Source organism: Suricata suricatta, chromosome 11 (genome assembly GCF_006229205.1).
Source record: "Suricata suricatta isolate VVHF042 chromosome 11, meerkat_22Aug2017_6uvM2_HiC, whole genome shotgun sequence".
Classification (NCBI taxonomy): domain Eukaryota; kingdom Metazoa; phylum Chordata; class Mammalia; order Carnivora; family Herpestidae; genus Suricata; species Suricata suricatta.
The window spans coordinates 39,322,906-39,341,611 of NC_043710.1; the positions used below are offsets into that span (position 1 = coordinate 39,322,906).

At 51.8% G+C, this 18,706-nt stretch overlaps 1 protein-coding gene across 2 annotated transcripts in view; it reads left to right on the top strand.

The window, feature by feature from the left end:
* Positions 1 to 126: 126 nt before the first annotated feature.
* PTPN5 (protein tyrosine phosphatase non-receptor type 5) overlaps positions 127 to 18,706 on the top strand; it is a 54,747-nt gene continuing 36,167 nt past the window's right edge. Inside the window, exons 1-2 of one of the 2 annotated variants that reach the window (XM_029915237.1) lie at positions 165 to 370; positions 15,989 to 16,063. In XM_029915237.1, coding sequence (XP_029771097.1) covers positions 16,044 to 16,063 — 20 coding nt within the window. In that variant the 5' untranslated portion in view covers positions 165 to 370; positions 15,989 to 16,043. Of the gene's footprint in view, positions 371 to 15,988; positions 16,064 to 18,706 lie in introns of both variants that reach the window. The other variant, XM_029915238.1, reaches the window with a different exon arrangement.

The window sequence follows — 18,706 nt, forward strand, 5'->3', positions numbered from 1 at the left end:
CCTGCGCAATTCCCGGGAAGAGGCGCCAGGCCGCCCGGGGGCGGGGCGGAGCCGGGGCTGGGGGGTGCCGAGCCGACCCCGCGGCTGCGCCCGCGACTCAGCAGCCCAAGTGCGTTTGGTGGGGCGGCTGGGCTAGGGAGCGCGCACGGAGCGCGGGACGGAGCGCCGGGCGGACGGACCGACGGACGGACGCCCCCGCACACGCAGACGCACAGAGCTCGGCGCGGCCCCCGTCACACACACACACACACACACACTCGCGCAGACACACACAGGAACACACGCAGACACACGCACACTCGCGCGCGCACATCCTCCCGCCAGCCTGCCCGCCCGCCCGCTCGCCGGCGCCCGGAGCCCGCTCTGGCCGGTAAGTGCGGCGCCTCCGTGGGCGCCTTTGTGTGGGGAGCCGGTAGGTGGAGGGCTTGGGGTCCCTCCCGGGGCGGCCCCACGACCGAGACCTCCTTCAGCCCCCAGAGCTGGGAAGCCAGCGACCGCCACCGCCACGCCCCCATGGGGCTCCCTGCGCCCCCGGACTGGGGGAGGGGGCCCCGCGCCGGGGAGGGGTCCCCGCCGCTGGGTACTGGGGAGAGAGCAGCAGCCACTCCCCACGAAGCTCGTGCATGGTTCCGGGGAAGGATCGAGACGGTGGTCCCGGGTCCGAGCCTCGGCAGCCCGGGCTGGTGCGCGGCTTTTGGCTGCATTGCTTCTCCAGGGTCTGAAGCCCGGGAGGGAGGCTGGAGATCGCCTCTAGCCTGCTGGCCTGTAAAACGCGGCTCCCAGCCTTCCCTTCGCTTCGCCTCCCCCGGACTAGCCGTGTAGCTTAAACAACCCGCTCTCCACCCACCCCCCAAATAAGAGCCCAGCGCATTCCCCTCCCCCAGCATTCCCCTTTTTTCTAGAAGAGGCCCAGGCTCCTGCGAAACCCGAGACCGTCCGGGTCAGAGCCCCGAGGGGCTTACCTTAGCAGGGACAGGGATCACGTGGCTTAGAGGGTCAGGAGCCGATGAACCTTTGGAACTCATTTAACTCCCTCACTTTACAAATGGGGAAACTGAGGCCCAGTGAAGTGGCTTGACCAAGGTCACCAGAGAGTTAGTGACAAAGCCTGCGTTAGAATCTAAGGTCTCGGGCTTTCATATTCATTTTCCTCCTACATATTCAATCCTATACCCATTGAAGCCCCAGAACCCCCCAATTCATCTGAGTATACCAGCGAAGTCATTGTAATTCCAGCCCTGTCCCTACTTGGAGCAGCAGGTGCCATTCATTTGCTACCATCCTTACTGGGGGGGTGTCGGGGGGGCGGCTGGCCTTGAGTTTGCAAACACTCCAGGTTTGGGATTTAATTTGGGAGAATGAAGCAGCTCCGGGCCTGAGGTCAGATTCCAAAGTGTTGGGTTCTCCCAGGAAGCACTGGGCCTGGGTCCTCGGTTGGACCAGTCGATGTGGCATTCAAGAGTGCACCCCTTGCCCCACCTTGACCTGACTAGATGCGGTCACAGTCGCTCTCCCCTCCTCCTTAAGAGCCTGGGTCCTCTACTCCAACCAGGCCCTTTTCATGAGCCCTTAGCGGAGGTCCCTAAGTCCTTGACATCAGGCCACCCCTTCCTCCTTCATGTCTGTTGAGTATGTCATCTTGGTGTCGCTGAGGAAGCTTGGGGCGAAGCTTGAGTTACAGCCTCACCAGGCTCAGGTGATAGCTCAGGGCAAGGCTCCCTCAAGGGCAGCTGGGTGTCCCCAGAGCTGAGCCCGATGCCTGGCGCGGACAGGGTGCCCCGAGAGGCATGTTGAAGGAGTGCAAGCTGGATGGTGAATGGATGAAGTCAGTCACTTTGGAGGAGAATCCATTGAATGAGATAGTTGGCAAGGAGGACAGTGTTCAGTTTCTAGGGGCCTGAGGCTCTTGTCTCAAGAGCTTCCTTCCTGAGTAGGGGGAGCAGCCTGGCACGGAGCAGAGCCAGGGTGACTAGGTGGCATGCCTCCAGGGACCCCCACCCACACTGTAGTTCACATAAGTGGCTTTGCCATCCAGAACTGCCACTGACGTACACTTCAAAATGAGTGGTACCCCCTGGATTTTTGCTGAGCAGTGGTCCCCACCCTGTGAGTGAGGGGATCTAGGTTCCAGGCCCAGGTTCCTCCTCCCTGACTAGACAGTTTCAGTAAACCCTATAACCTCTCTGGGGTCTCGGTTTCTCCATCTGAAAAATAGGATCATTGGATTGGGAATGTTCAGGATGTCTTTCAGGACTGAACTGTTGAAAGGGTGGGGTGGGGGAGGGGAGCACTTATTTATATAACTGCCGTGGGCCTGACTTTCCTCTTCTATTACTCTGTGAGGGAATAAAATGAGATGAGATAATTTATGTAGGGTACTTAGCACAGTGCCTGGGGCACAGGAGAAGCTCCAGCATCGATAGCTATTAATACCATTAGGGCCCCAGCTTTGTGGATATTCCCTCCACTTCTTCCCCCTTCATATTGCCTAAGGATATGGGATTTTAGGGACCTCAGAGTCCCTCTGCCTCAAAAAATCCCTTCCCCACTCACCTATTCCTGGACTTAGGGCTCAGCCAGCAAGAGACCACTGTGAAACCTCCCTGGGACAAATCACACTTTGGTTTATCTGTTGTTTAGCCGCTGATCATGACTGAGTTTAGTAATTTATATAGTGCCAAAGCTTTTCTTACACTGTCACATTTAATTATCCTAACACCCATGGTAGTCCTAGTGTGATCGTTCCCATTGCATGAATGGGGAAGCTAAGACTCAGAGTTGAATTTATACTTCATAAGTCTCAGAGCCAGAGAGCTCTGCCTCCAGCTCAGATCATCTGAATCCAGATTCTGAACTCTTTCTTCTACCTCATGTTGCCTCTGCTTTCCTGACACCGGCCCCAAAACAGAAACAGATGACCTCTGGGAAAGAGTTGAGAAGGATGGACTTTATTCTTCCGGAAAATCGAGAACCGCTTCTTGGAGAAGCTGTGTAGCATTTGAGTTGGGTCTAAATGATGAGAGCACTAGAAGAAAGAAGGGAAAGTATTTCAAGTATTGGAAGCAGCACGGGCAGAGAACTGGCAGCGGGGGCTTCTAAAGCACATATAGAAACTAAAAGTGGTTCATTCCAAATGGAGTAAAAAGGATAACCCAGGAGTTGTGGGAAGGAAAGCTAGGTAGGAAGAGGAGGCAATTTCCAGGAGCACTGAATGCCAACCTAAGAGATTGGTCTTTTGTTTCTTTTTTTCTTATTTTTTTTAAATGGGTTTTGTTTTGTTTTGTTTTTTTGAGAGAGTGCAAGCAGGGCAGGGCCGGAGAGAGAGGGAGACAGAAACTGAAGTAGGTTCTGTGCAGTTAGCACAAAGTCTGATGTTGGGCTTGAACCCACGAACCGTGGGATTGTGACCAGAGTTGCAGTGGCCACCCAGGTGCCCCAGTCTTTAGTTTATGAATAGGGGAAATACGTGATCGAGCCTGGCCATGAAGAAACTCGTCCTGGCTGCGCTGGGGAGGACAGATTGGAGGGGAGGACCTGCTGGCAGGGAGCCCAGGCAGGAAATAATGACCACGATCTAGGTGAGAGGTAAGGAGTGGGGGTTGTTGTAAGAATGAAGAGAGAAAGGAGTTGATGTAGGAGGCCGGAAGGTCACCAAAATTGGCAGTGGTTTGGTTATGGGTGCTGGAGGGACAGAGGAATGAGAAGTGGTGGCAAGGTTTTGAGCCTGAGTGGGTAGGGATGCCATTCACAGAGAGAGCCCCACTCGGGGAGGAATGGCGAAGCCTGAGCAGGGGCCATGGATCTGAAGGCAACCATAATGACTCCTGCAAAGCCGGCTCACCCAGCACCCGAGAGTGTCAAGAGCCAGTTTGTCCATTCATTCATTCAGTCTCCAGATACATATAAACATCTGTTATGTGCCAGGTTGTGCTGGGCTCTGGGGATACATTGCTGAAAAAGATGAACTTCCTGCCTGAGCTCTACCAAGGGAGACAGAAAATAAAACATAAGCAGAGATGTAACATTTCAGGGGGTGAGCCGTGCTCTGGAGAAAAATAAAACAGGGTGGGGAGGAGGAAGAGTGAAGGAAGACTTTTGCCTTTAAATAGAATTGCCTTTGAGAAGGTGATCGTAGACCAAAGACCTAAAGGAAGTGAGGAGACCAGAGGGAATAGCATTCTAAGAAGAGGAAACTGTAAGTGCAAAGGCCCTGGGGTGAGAATACCTTGGTGTTTTCAGGAGTTATAAGAGCTAAGTGGAGAGGAAGTTTGGTAAGGGAAAAGGTAGGAGAGAGGGCCAGGGCCAGATCATGTAGGTGTTTACAGGCCTGAGGAATAAGAAATCACAGGATTAATGAGTCCCAAGAGAACCAGAGTCCTGTTCTGGTATTCTTGATGCTAGAAAACCGAGCCTGACATGCAGCACTGGCTCACTAAATAGTTGAACGAATGAATGTTAGAAATGACCATTTATGTATGAAGCTTTGTACCTTGGAACTATATGAACCCCTAAATAAAGATATTATGGCATATTAAGCTGTAGTATGATCAAAATGATAACACTCAGATGATTTGAATGTGCTTTCATTCAAGTATGAGAAGTCCTCAGTTTGCAGATTTGTTCGAGAGCAAGCATCTTGGTGAGAATTTCTAACTTTGGACTAATGTAGAGGATAAACTGTTCATGGCCAAATCTCCTAGTCACTGTGATGGCAAAAATAAACCCTAAATGTGTCGTTCCTTTGCATGGTGAGGTGGTTGGTTGAAGTCATTAGAGGGGCTTCAACATGTCTGTTTTAAGAGTCAAAGTGTTCCCCTCTCCTGGAACTCTCTGGAAGCCACTCGGGGATTTGTGGATTTCATGTGGATGTCAGTTCCAAAGATTGTATGTTTCATCATCTGCCTAAGGGTGTTGCCTAGCCTTAAAAAATAAATTGTACTGTAAAAATAACATGACCATACCATCCAGTCAATGTAACGCCAACCATGGCTTTAGACATCCCATTCTATTTTTTCTAAAGATCAGTATTTTTTCTTCCTGCAGTTTGTTTGACTTATTTTTTTAACTTAAATTCCAGTTAGTTAATGTAGTTTAATATGATTTTCAGGCATACCATACAGTGATGCAGTGCTTCCAAACAATGTCAGGTGCGGCTCGTGACAAGTGCATCCTTAGTCCCCCTCACCTGTTGCACCCCACCCCACCCCCAGCCCCCATTTCCCACCCCTCTTAACCATCAGTTTGTTCTTTATCGCTAAGAGTCTGTTTCATGGTTTGCCTCTCTCTAAAGTCTGTATTTTTTAATAGATGACATCAGCCCACAACTGGTTGTAGTACATTGCAGTTTTCACTTCACATTTTATCATAACTTCTGTGTTCAATCATGCTTTTTTTATCCTCAGTGGTTTGACTGTATTTTATTTAACCATTTCTTCATTGGTGGATATAGCAGTGAACATCCTCAACCACTCTTCTGTTTCTGATTCTCAAGGCATCCATTTTAAGGATCCTCAAGAGGGTATGATAGGACCAAGGAGGGTTTAAACAGGGGCCCAAGGGACAGGAAGGGGTGACTGTGGGAAAATGTGAGTTGATTTCATGGACACAATGATGTGGCCCTGGGTTCTGGAGCAGAGAGAGAACAGGGAGCACTAGAGCCAGGGCCAAGGAGAGGATGGGTAGGAAGATGATGGGTCAGGAGGCCAAAAGCAGTAGACCATTGACGATGTGACAGAGTGGCACCCAGCACCCTCCGACCTGAGTTGGAGTCCCTCCAGCATTTTGTTGGTTCAGTTGACGGTGCTTTTTTAAAATTATGAAATACATAAAGTTTGCTCTTTGAACCATTTGTATGTTACAGTTCGGCGGCATTGCGTACATTCACAGAGTTGTACAGTCGTCACTGCCATCCATCCACAGAACCCTTTTCGTTTTGCAAAACTGAAACTCTATTCATGAAACAGTAATTCTTCATTCCCTCCCAGCTTCTGGTAGCCTGTCTTCTGCTTTCTTTCTCTATGGATTCTATCCTCATACAAGTGGAATCATGCAGCATTTGCCCTTTTGTGTCTGGCTCATTGCACTTAGTATGAGGTTGTCAGGCTTCCTCCATGTTGTAGCATGTGTCAGAATTTCCCTCCTTGTTAAGACTGAGTGACAGTCCATTGTCTTATAGACTACGTTTTGCTTATCTATTCATCAGCCATTGATGGGCACTGAGGTTGCTTCCAGCTTTGGCTACTATGGACAGTGCTCCTGTGACCGTTGATGAACACGTACCTGAGCCCCTGCTTTCAGCTCCTTTGGGTGTGGACCTAGAACTGGAGTTGCTGGATGATATGCTAATTCTGTGTTTAGCTTTTTGAGAAACCACGGGGACTTTTTTTAAAAAGGAATTTTTGTGGACCCAGCGTGAAAAAGGCCACTGAATGAAGTCTTAGGAGTTTGGAGTCTGGGAAGAAGCCATTCATTTCTAAAAAGTAGATTTTTGGGGAGCAACTGGGTGGCTCAGTTGTTGGATGTATGACTCTTGATTTTGGCTCAGGTCAGGATCTCACGGTTTGTGGGATCGAGCCCCTGCATAGGCCCTGTGCTGACAGTGTGGAGCCTGCTTGGGATTCTCTCTCTTTGTCTCTCTCTCTCCCCCTCTCTGCCCCTCCCCTGCTCACAATCTCCCTCCCTCCCTCGCTCCCTCCCTCCCCCTCCGTCTCTGTCTCAAAAATAAACAAACAAACACTTGGGACTCCGGAGTGACTTCTTCGGTTAAGCATCCGACTTCGGCTTGGGTCATGATCTCATGGTTTGTGGGTTCGAGCCCCATGTCAGGCTCTCTTCTAACAGCTCAGAGCCTGGAGCCTGTTTCAGATTCTGTGTCTCCCTCTCTCTCTGACCCTCCCCTGCTCACGCTGTCTCTCTCTCTCTCTCTCTCTCTCTCTCTCTCTCTCTCTCTCTCTCAAAAAAAAAAAACAAATAAAACATTAAAAACTGTAAAAAATTAAAAATAAATAATCAAAAAGTAGATTTTTGTGGATTCTGCATGGCCTGGGAGATAACAGAGAGGAAAGAAGAGAGAATGGAGTAAAAATGAATCCAGCCTCCATTTCTGAAGAATTGGTGTGATTTAGAGACATTGTGGGTGGAGAAAGAAAGCTCTCAGGGGAGGTCTGAGTGGATGCAGTTCGTTCTTGCACGCAAGTATGTACTGTCAGGGAATCCACGTGGCTGCAAGGACCCTGCCCACAAGGAGCTTACCCCCCTGGGGTGTGCCAGAGAGGTAACCCAGGGCCGGTGCTGCATCCTGATGTGTGCTGTGATAATAATAATAAGCACTCCCTTTTCTGAGTACCCATTATCTTACCTCACCCAATCCTCATAACAGTTCAGGACAGAAGATCTTTATTTCCTCGGTTTACAGGCTCCGAAGGCTTGAGGAACTTGCCAGCAACACAGAGCAAGTCAATGGCAGAGCCAGAATTCAGACCAAGGCAGTCCCTGCCCTCTGGTGCTGGGCTGGGGGAGAAGGGGTGGGGGGCTGTGGGATCACAGGGGAGACACCTGCCCAGCATGGAGATCAGAGAAGGCTTCCTGAAGGAAGGGGTGAGGCAAGCATTTTAGTGTCAGTCATCCGTGCCCTTCTTTTGCCCATGATTTCAGGAAATGGTTTTCTGTAGCAGCAGCAGCAACATCCAGCCCCGCTGCTGGTGACTCTGATCTCCCAGGGCGCCCCTCCTCATGGAGACTCCATTTCGGAGGAAGATGATCATTCATTATCTGCGGTGCTTATCAGGAGGCTGGGAGGCCAGGCTGGGGGCATTTCCTTTTCCCTCTGACATCAGCTGCCTCTGAGAACGCAGGCTGGCCTCCTTCCAGCCTCTTCTGGGGTGCCTCAGAGGGACATGCAGGGCCCCTCCTGGGCCTGAGCAGCTTCAGGACAGCAGGCTGGAGTGGCCCAAACACAGAGCCCTGGAGGGGCGATGCCTGGAGTTCTCTCTGCCCTGTAAACTCCTGGCGCTGCCTGTTCCCTGCACCCGTGCTTCACAACGGGGACCCTCTTGGCCTTTGAGTGGGAGAGCTCTTCAGTGTGAAAGTGTCCCTGGCCCTGTCCTCCTAAGTATCCCCAGCAGCACCCTCAGTCGTTGTGACCATTCGGAACACTCACACACATTTATGAGATCCGTTTTATGGGGGCACTTGGGTGGTTCAGTCGGTTAAATGACCGGCTCCTGGTTTCCACTCGGGTCATGATCTCGTGGTTCTTGGGTGCAAGCCCCACACGGGGCTCTGCGCTGACAGTGAGGAGCCTGCCTAGGATTCTCTCTCCTTCCCTCTCTCTCTGCCCCTCCTACATACCGTCTCAGAACAAATGAATAAACTTCTCTTTCTTAAAGTAATATGTTACGAACAGGGAGACGTATAGATATAAATGTTGCCATCAGTGAAGCAGTGAATGAAGCTAAGGGACCAGGATGTGGCACGTTTCCTGCAGTCCTGGGACTTCCCTCTTTCTCCCTTCCAGTCAGTACCTGCCCTTGGAGGGTAACTGGTTGTTGTTCCTGGTTCTGTCATTCTGGATGTTTTATCTGTTGTTTTTTTTCATTTTTAGTATTTATTTATTTTTGAGAGAGCGAGCTCAAGCAGGAGAGGGGGACAAAGATCTGAGGCGGGCTCTGCGATAACAGGAGCGAGCCCGACACAGGGCTCGAACTCACAAACCATCAGATCGTGAACTGAGCCGAAGTCGGACGCTTCACCGACTGAGCCACCCAGGTGCCCGTTTTGTCTGTTCCTGATCTTCATAGGAATGGTATCACAGATGTGGTCTTTGGTGGAATACAGAAGTTTGGGGGATCCACCCATGGTGTCGCACCCCCAGCGTCACTGACACAGATTTCTAAGTGCCAGCTACAGTGGCGATACCTGCCTTCATCCTCCTGAGAAAAAGCGACCTTGGGGTTCAAGTCCGCATACCCTAGCCTGCTGCACACAGCTGCCCGCCGTGGCGGGTGAGTGCCCTCTCTCTCCAGCTGCACCCAGGTGCCCTCTTTCTCCCTGCTCTCTCACCTCTCTTGGTCTTTGCCCCAGCAGTGCTCTCTGCCAGGAATGCCGTCCCCACTGTCCGCCAAACCCCTTTCCCAGATCCTCCCATGGTGCCCTCCTAGGCGATCCCATAAAACAGCCTGCAGTTGACATTTCGAGCATTTTTGACTCGATGCACTGGGCTGGAAGCTGGCTAAAGGCAGGGACTGAGTCTTAGACCCAGCCGAGCCTGAGAGAGAGAAATGGATATAAGATCATAGCAGACCTTGTCTCCAGATTGTGATGGAAGTGGGGCGCCTGGGTGGCTCAGTCAGTTAAGTGTCTGACTTTAGCTCAGGTCATGATCTCATGGTTCGTGGGTTCGAGCCCCATGTTGGGCTCCGTGCTGACAGCTCAGAGCTTGGAGCCTGCTTCAGATTCTTTGTCTCCCTCTCTCTCTGCCTCTCACTGACTCATAGTCTGTCTTTCTCTGTCTCTCAAAAATGAGTAAAAATGTAAGTGTAAAAAAAGAAATTAAATAAATAAAAATAAAAAGATTGTGTTGGAGGCAACTTGGATTTAAAACAACTGTGCAAAATAAATCTCAGCCACCCTCTGAAGCTGATAAAAGAGACAGTGGGAGACATCTCTGGTTATAGATGATTGATGTAGAGTGAACTGCCAGTGAGGCAGAGACCTCCAGTCCTTCCCCAGAGGACCTACCATCATGGGGAATGGCCATCAGTGGGTTCAAAGTAGTGCAGCTCAGGGAGCCAGGGAAGAGATAGGAGTCAATCAGGGAAGGCTGCCTGGAGGAGGTCAAGCTCCAGTGGGTTTCCAAGAGGAGTCTATTAAGCCAGGGAGTTATACATTGAGATAATTCACAGAGAGCCTTAAAGCATGCTGCAAAGCTGCCTAGATCCATCCTCTTGTGACCCTGGTCATGAGTCTCTCACAGCTGCCCTACCCCTTCCTTTCACTTCATTTCACTCCCTTCTTTTTTCTCCCTCTTAGTCACTCCTTCCTATCTTCCTTTCAAATCTGAGTGTACAGGGAAGTACGAGATGCACATTGCCCTGCCTGTCATCCCTCTTCCTCTGCACTGGGCTCCCTGTTGTGGGCCATATAGGAGGAAGCCCGTCCTTTGCCCCTGCTCTGCCTGAGCTGCTCACAGAAGCCCAAGTTATGGGCAGGAGAGCCAGGGAGCAGCCCGGGGTGGGGTGCAGGCTGTTGCCAGATTCCAAGGCACAAATAAAATCCTGGGGGAGAATTCAGCCAGAGGAGAGGTCAGTGTGCCCTGGACTCACTGGACAGGCTTCCTAAGGGAGGCACGGTGCTGAAGCAGGCCTCGGAAGGGCCCAAGGCCACAGCTCGGAGAGGAGCGGGAACGTCTTTGCAGGAAGGAGGAACAGGAGAGCCGAAGGCTGAGAACCAAGAGGGAGCGTGGGAGGTGGCGCAGTTTTCATGGTGGAGGAGGATTTGGGGAATCCTGTGAAGTCAGCTTCCCAGTTCTTTGACCCACCTTCCCAAGGGTTCCTGGGGCTGATGAGGGGGGCCTGGAAACAGCCCAGGGCTCTCCAGAGGGAAGAGGAGTCTGTTCTGCCGGGGTGGCCCCGCGTTGTTCTCATTAGCTCCAGGAACACCTAACAGAGCCCGAGGAAAAAGGAAGCAGACCTTTGTAGCTGATGGCCCTGCCTGGCACAAAGAGCTGAAGCATCTGCCGCACTGGGGTGACGTAGAGGGAGCCGGGAAATGAAGCTTTGAGCCAGGTCAGCTGTGATAACGAGGAGGCTGTCTGCCTCCGGTCGCCTGGCACTTTCTGTACTTCAGTCACTTGCACTTTCCCACCACCCTGCAGCAGGCAGCTCTCTTGTTCCCGTGTCCCAGAGGAGGAGACTGAGGCTCAGAGAGGTTCAGACACTGGCCAGGAATCCCACGGGGAGAAGGTGGCAAAGCGCATAGCGTTTCAGCCAGGTCTCTCTGCCTCTCCATCCTTCCTTCTTCCAGAGCGCCATGGTGGCTGTAAGGTGTGTGACCTCAGAGCGGCTGGCTATCATGTTTGGAGGGACTCTACCCATAACTGAGGGCCTTTGTTGACAACCTGCCTGGGCCCCAGGTCTCCAGCTGTACAGTAGCATGAGGCTTTGAGAGGACCAACCATCCTTGGCTCAGGACCAGGCTCTGTCTTGTCTTCTCCATTGGCCACCTGAGCAGGACTAGAGGGACACCTGTGCCCATGCCAGTCCCTAACCCACCCCCCCCCAACATGCCCATTAGCTCCTATATGAAGTGAGGTGATGATCTCTCCTTCACAAGGTGGCTGCAAGGGTCCAATGAAAGAAAGCATTGGAAAGCACGTAGTAGGTACGCAAGCTGATGTTTATTACATCTGAATTTGGGAGGTCAGACCCGTTTCGGTTTAAATTTTGACTCCTGGTCCCATCTAGTCTTTCTCTTTCCCATCCCATTTGACACTCTATAGTCTCTCCTGCCAAAGGAGCCTCAGACCCAACTGTTTCCAGATGCAGCCTCTGCCTTGCCTCTCCCAGGCCCTGCGTCTGATTCAATTTGCCTGAATCTTTCACCAAATCCTAAAGGGCCAGCATCTTCCCAGCCTGTGCTGTCACTGGTCGGGCCAGGCCTGAGCACAGAAGGGTTAAATCAGAGGCAGAGGGTGGGGACTCTGGCCCTCATGCAGGAACTAGAGCCCTCACTGGCGGCATCAGGTTGGGGAAGAGCGGGGAAGCAGGGAAGGGAGAGCAGCCCTCCCTCGCTCCAGCTCTCTGCTCCGTAAGTGCCTACAGGCCCTCTGAGAAGTGGTTTTGTAAGTGACAAAGGGCAATGCAGATGCCAAGCAGGACCGTCATGGACGACCCAAAGCAAGCCAGAGCCACAGCTGGTCCAGGCCGAGGGCCAGCATCAGGGACACTCGGGCTGAGAGCAGAGGCCAGTGGACCCCAGCAGCACAAAGCCACTTGCGATCAGGGTAGATGTGTGGCCAACACAGGCTAAGTGAGCCTGGTAGTTCCAGGTGGGCTGGGGAGAGCGTTGCAAGAGCAGACAAGGCCTCAGTCCTAGAAGACAGGTGACCAAGGCAGAGACAGCCTGCCAGGGCACTGGGCAAGAGGCCGGGTGCTGGGCCAGGGTCAGACCCAGACAGGCAGCAGTGCGTGTTGTTGCAACTCCCCACAACCGCGTATCGGTTGACTCCCACAGAGCCTGACGTTTGCTCATCACAGCAGTGCTGTTTCAAAAATGAGGACACCGAGGCATGGAGAGTTGGAGTAAACACCTGACCTCCTCCAAGACCGGCAGCATGACCCCTCACCTTCATAGTCTGAAATCCGCCGTCGTGGGTCATTTACACCATGGAAATTGGCAAACGCCACTCATCAGGGCTTTGAAAATTTATTTATTTTTCAGAGAACCAATTTATTAGCATATCACAAGACTTATTCTAGAGTCTCCGTGGACCTCAGCTATATGGGGAAAGAAGACAACACCTGACATACAAGATAATGATAGCTAACATTTTCAGGAGTTTACTGGGCCCTGCTTGAAGCATTTTCCATGTATCTCATGTCAAAACTTCTGCAAGGATCAAAATTCACTTACTCTCCTTAAGAATCCATTGAAGTGTACACATGGTTATTCCCATTTCACAGGTGAGAAAACTGAGGCATAGAGAATTCAAGTATCTTGGCCAAACGTAGGCAGCCACTGAGGGATCTGGAGTTCATGCTTGGGCAGCCTGATTCCCAAAGCCTGTACTTTGTGTGTGTGTGTTTTTATAAGTATATTTATTTATTTATTTTCATAGAGACAGAGCACTAGTGGGGGAGGGGTAGAAAGAGAGGGGGAGAGAGAATCCCAAGCAGGCTCCACACTGTCAGTGCAGGGCTCAAACCCACGAACTGTGAGATCGTGACCTGAGCTGGAACCAAGAGTAAGATGCTTAACTGACTAAGCCACCCAGGCGCCCCTGTACTTGGTGTTTTTTAGTGAGCCATTTATTCATGCTCAGGATCTAGCCTGTATTTTGATTTATTTTTTCAAGAAATATATCTCGAATATCAGCCTGGTGTCAGACAGAGTATAGACAGGAAGGTCCCTGTCAGAGACCATACACTGAGTGGTTTAAATAAAGCCTGGGCCTGGGGTTGAGGCAAAGTGAGTTTGAAGCCTGGTTCTGCCACTTACCAACTGTGTGACCTTGAACGATGACTCAGTCTTTCCAAGTCCTGATCTCTCCGTGTGTAGGAGGATAACTGTGTGCAGTGGGTAGGGTTGTAGTGAGGAGTGAACGGAGCACAGCGGTTGGCCTGGTGTCCGGCACACAGTCAGCACTCAGGGGAGGCTGTGCTGAGTATAAAGCGCGGGTTTGAGCCCAGATGCCCTGCGTGAACTGAGGGTGCAGGCATCGATAGATAGTTTCCGAACAGAGAGGTGAGAGCAGAAGACGGAGTACTCAGTTCTTCCTAAGGGAGTCAGGGACGGTTCTGCTGAAGAGCTGACATTTGAGCAGGATCTTAAAAGGGGCTTAGAGAGTTTTCCACGCAGAGAAGGGAAAGGAGGGGCTTTTCTAGTGAAGGGAAAAGTATATTCCGAAGTGTTACAGGTAGGTGTGGAGATGCCCAAACACCCTCACAAGAGGTATGATCACGCCTTCACGTTGGTGATGGCCTGTTTTCCCCCTTGTACACTAAACGCTGTAGCTGGGACTTGGGAGGTGTCGAGAGAGGGAGCAGAATGAGTGTTTTTCAGAGTGTTGGGAAACGGGTGAAGCCAGATGACCTTTGAACTCTGAAATCTTTGACTGATCTTCTGTGGGGCTCACCACACAAACAGGCCTATCCACAGCAGATACTAATCATCAGAACTGGACATGGCCTCTGTCCGTAACTGGCGGGGCTGGGATCTGCCCCACACACCTGAAGGTTGGGCGGCCTTTGCCTGGATTCCAGGGACCAAGGCCTTGTTTCCCTGCTGCTGGGAGCGCCCTCTGCTGGTTCCTTGCCCCTCCGCCTCCTTAAATCCACCTAGACAGCCCTGAAGTTGAACTCAACCTTGAGAGGCCCTTTAAAGTCATTAAATCTGATTCTGTTGATTTTCATTTGACACTACTGAGACTCAGACTAGAGGAAATGACTGGCCCAAAGTCACAAGGTGGCCTCGGACTAGAGCCCAGGCCTGCTGTGAGTGCATTCGTTGCTCCAGTAATGAACATGGCTGCCACCATCACCTACACTGGTCACCCAAACCAGTCTCCCAAGGCGACCTGTCTGGGCTGCTTCTTCATGGGGAGGAACCTGAGGCCACAAGTCAGGGCAGACTTGGGGAAGCCACACAGAGCCAATGGCCCCTCAGCACTGAGCTCCCTCAGGGCCCTGGGCAGGAGGACAGCATGCTGCAGTCCACCTCTCTGCCCACTGTGTGAGCCTGAAAGTCACTTCACCCCCAAGCCTTAGTTTCTTCATCTGTAAAACAGGCTGCAGCCACATAGACCTATAGTGAGGATTTTTTTTTCAAAGAACATATAGAGCACAGCTGCTGAGGTACGCTGATGCGATCATGTTCACTGTCTTCCTATTTTCAGAGCATTGTTTTCAACCAAGGCTGAAGGCCAGAAGAGGGCTTAGGAATCTGGGTGGGGAGGGGCAGGTCTGTCATTACTAGCTGTGTGGGCCTGGGGCCAGTCACTTCACTTTTCTGAATCTCCATTGTTTCATCTGGAAAACACAGGTAATGAAAGTCTGTTCCTCCTAGGGCTGTTTGAGGAATTCAGGTGTGTCTCGCCTCTCTGGAAAGAAGGGGAGGGAGGTGGGAAACCAGAGGGAAGAGTTCCACGAATGAGCATCTCCGTCAAGGTCCCCGTCCCACGTCACGCTCCATTTTCACTCTCCCCCCGTCAGACAGAATTTCTCTCCGTCTCTTGTATGCACCCTGCTTTCCCTTAAGTCCACATCTGTTCCCATGCCCTCCGTCTTTCTGGAACACCCCACCTGCCCCTCTCACAATCCATAGCTGCTGACCCCAGCTCCTCCTTCACATCATAAATCCCTCCCTGGGAACCTTTCCTGACATCCCTGCCTCATCAGGGGCCTCGCTCGTGCCCCCCTCAGCACCCTGCACTTCTCCATCACACTGGCCGCCTGGGTCACCCATGCCTTCCCTGACCTGCAGTCCCCCATTACTCCTTGAGCCAGAGTCCACACCACGGCTTGCACAGGGGAGCTGTTTAGTAAACACTTGTTGAACAAGCGAATGTTCTAGTCCCTGAATCTGACTCACACAAAAGATGGGAAACTTTGTGTTGCCCAAGCCCCTGCATAGGCTGTACCTCTCCAGCATCTCTCCACCTTCCCTTCCCTCCCTTTCCTTTCCCATCCCTTCCCTTCCCTTCCCTTCTGCCACACCCACACCACAGTCTCCCACCAACAGAGCAGGCAGGAGAAGTCATCATTTATCTGGGCATATCCCAAGCAGAGAACACTCAGACCCTGTGTTTGGGATCCAGAACACTCCAAGTTTGCAGTCTGCTCAGACGTGGGGACAGATGGCTGGACAGTGGACAGCTGGGCAGGGAGGATCAGCAGCTTGGCTGATGGAAATAGCAGTGAACTAAGCATGGGGAACCCGGGGCTCAGAGCCTGTCCGTTCCCCAAGTTCGCTGCACGCATCAGTCTGAATTCTTTGGTAACCAGCAACAGAAACTGACTCTGAGCCATTTAGGCAGGAAGGTGTGACACAGAATAACAGGGAACAGACCTCTGGTCTTGGGCTGTCCCTGTGGCAGTGGTAAGCAGGGCGTCAGCGGAAGAGAGTGGTATCTCCCGAAAGGACATCTGGATTTGTTAGCTCTCTGAAAACAGCTGTCCGCGCTGTGTGATGTGAGACAGGGCACTTAACCTCTCTTGCCTCGGTCCCCCATCTGGGTGTCCTAAAGCTGGCTTCTCTCCATTCACACTTCCAGTGTGCCTTTCGCTGAAGCCCCCAATGGCGCCTTTCCCCGTCCAGACACCTTGGGAATGAATTATGAGGAAGCCAGGTGAGTGACGCGTGTGGCTCCCCTCCTGCTCACCCCACGGAGGAGGACAAGCCCTCTCCATGTGCATGCGTTGGGACATGTGACTCATTTGCATGAAGCAGTCAGCCCAGTCATTTGTCTTCCATGATGCAGCATGTCCTTGGCCCATGGATGCTGAATGCACTGATGAGCATCTAGATGGCATTATGGGCCTCTTTCTGGTCGTGGCCTGGCCGTCTTCTCCAGGCTGGGAAGATCCTAGCTAGAGTCTGTCTTCCCAGAGCCCCTAAAGCCATTAACCCTAAGACACTGCCTTCCACTTGACCTCTAATGTGTACAGCAATTGGCTCGGGCCCTGAACACTTGGGATGCAGAGGTGGCTGAGGGGGTGGGGATGCTCTTAAGCGGCTGGAAAGCTGGTGATGGGGAGCAGGTGCATCAACGGCTAACTATAGCAGCAGAACAAAGTAAGAGGCAGAGAGAAGTAGTGAGCCAGGAGTGTGGGGGAGCCCCGACATGGGAGAACTTGATTCTCCCCAAAAGATCAAGGCGTGCTCCATGAAAGAGGTCATGTGGAGGATGAGTAACATTGGCCAAGAGGGGGAAAGGAAACTTCAGGTTGAGGGAAGGGTGTAAGCAAGGCCTGGAAGCAGGAGTAGGCAGGGAATAGCAAGGTCTGGTAGTATCAGAGCTCTGGGAAGGTGGTCGGAGCTCCACATTGACAGTGAAGGGTGTCTTGTGGGCCCTGGAGCCCCAGGGTAGTTCTGGAAGCTGCTGGGGCCCTGGAATCAGGCTTTAGCACCCTAGTGCCACGTGGACCCTCAGCTACCCAGGAAGAGGAAGCAGCCCTCTCTGCCTCCCTCCCCAAACTTCAGAGCTATTTCTCCTCATTGGTCTTGGGCAATGCTGGCCTCTATTCCAGGATCCCTCCTATCAGCACCCACCATTCCCTCCTCCCTGCCCAGGCAGAGATGAGGTGCTCCGGGCCCATCCCAGACAGGCCTCCGTTATAACGCTGACTCACCCAGCCCGCAGCAGCTGCCTGTCCTGTGTCTCCCCCACCGGCTGTGAGTTCCAGCAAGATGAGGCGGGCTGGTCCAGCTCCTGTCCCCAGCACCCAGCAGTGGTGGAACTGCTGTCGGGCACACACTACCTTCACATAAACAGATGACGGCGATGCCCTCAGGCTGCGAGGGGTCTGACCACCTTGTGTTATACATGAGGCTTCAGGGGCCCGGGGTGAGAGAAGGTTCCCCCAAAGTCATAAGTGTGTTGGAGGCTGAGTTTAAAGGAGAAGTTGGGTTCATAGCAGACTGTTCATAATAGCTGGAGGGGGGCAACAACGCAGATGTCTGTTGCTTGATGAGTGGATAAATAAAACGTGGTATATCCACACAGTCAAATGTTATTCAGCCATAAAAAGGAAATGTTGATATGTGCTCCAACCTGGATGAACCTAGAAAACATTAGGCTAAGTGAAAGAAGCCAGACACAAAAGGCCACATGTTATATGATTCCATTTATATAAAATACCCAGAACGGGCTAATCTAGGGAAAAGGAGCAGATGAAAGGTCGCCAGAGGCTGGGGTGTGGGAGAATGGAGAGGGGCTCCCTAATGGGTATGAGGTCTCCTTCTGAAGTGACGAAATTGCTCTGGAACTAGATAGTGGTGGCGGTTCACCATGAGTATACTAAGTGCCGCTGAATTGTACACTTTAAAATTGGTTAAAATAGTGAATTTTATCTTATATATATTTGACCATAATTTTTATTATTTTTTTATGTTTTTTTATTTATTTTTGAGAGACAGAGGGAGACAATGCTAGCAGGGGAGGGTCAGAGAGAGAGGGAGACACAGAATCTGAAGACAGGCTCCAGGCTCTGAGCTAGCTGTCAGCACAGAGCCCGACTCGGGGCTCGAACCCACGAACTGTGAGATCATGACCTGAGCCGAAGCCAACGCTTAACCGACTGAGCCACCCAGGCAATCCTGAGCATAATTTGTAAAAAGGAGTAGTTTGGGACTGGATCAAATGCCACTGGCCACGTCTGACGTCCAGTCCTCTAACACATGCTCCTGGTCCCCTGTCCTATTATAGACCTCCCCGCCCAGGCCAGGGGTGGGGACCTGTGGCATCTCTCTGGTCAAGGGAAGCCCCAGGTGGAAGAAAGCTGCTGCACCGGGAAGGCAGGACTCCTGTGGTGGGGCCTGCTTCTCACTCATCGCGTGCCCCTCGCTTCCCCGCCCCGCTGACCCATCCTGCTCCCAGTTAGTGCCAGGTGTTCCTTACGTCCCAGACTCTGTGCCTTGCTCTTGCTATCTGCACTGTGAAAGACGTTCTTTCCCTCGTGACTCTTCGTCCATGGAGAAGCTCCTTTAAAAAAAAAAAAAGAACTGTTTTATTTATTTGGGGGAGAGAGAACGTGAGCAGTGAAGGGTGTGCTGACAGCAGAGAGCCCGACATGGGGCTCAAATGCATGCACTGTGAGATCACGACCTGAGCCAAAGACGGATGCTCAACTGACTGAACCACCCAGGTGCATCTAGAAGCATCCTTTTATTTTAATTTTTAAAAATATTTTTTATTTGTTTTTGAGAGACAGAGAGAGAGATAGTGCGGCCAGGGGAGGGTCAGAGAAAGAGGGAGACACAGAATCTGAAG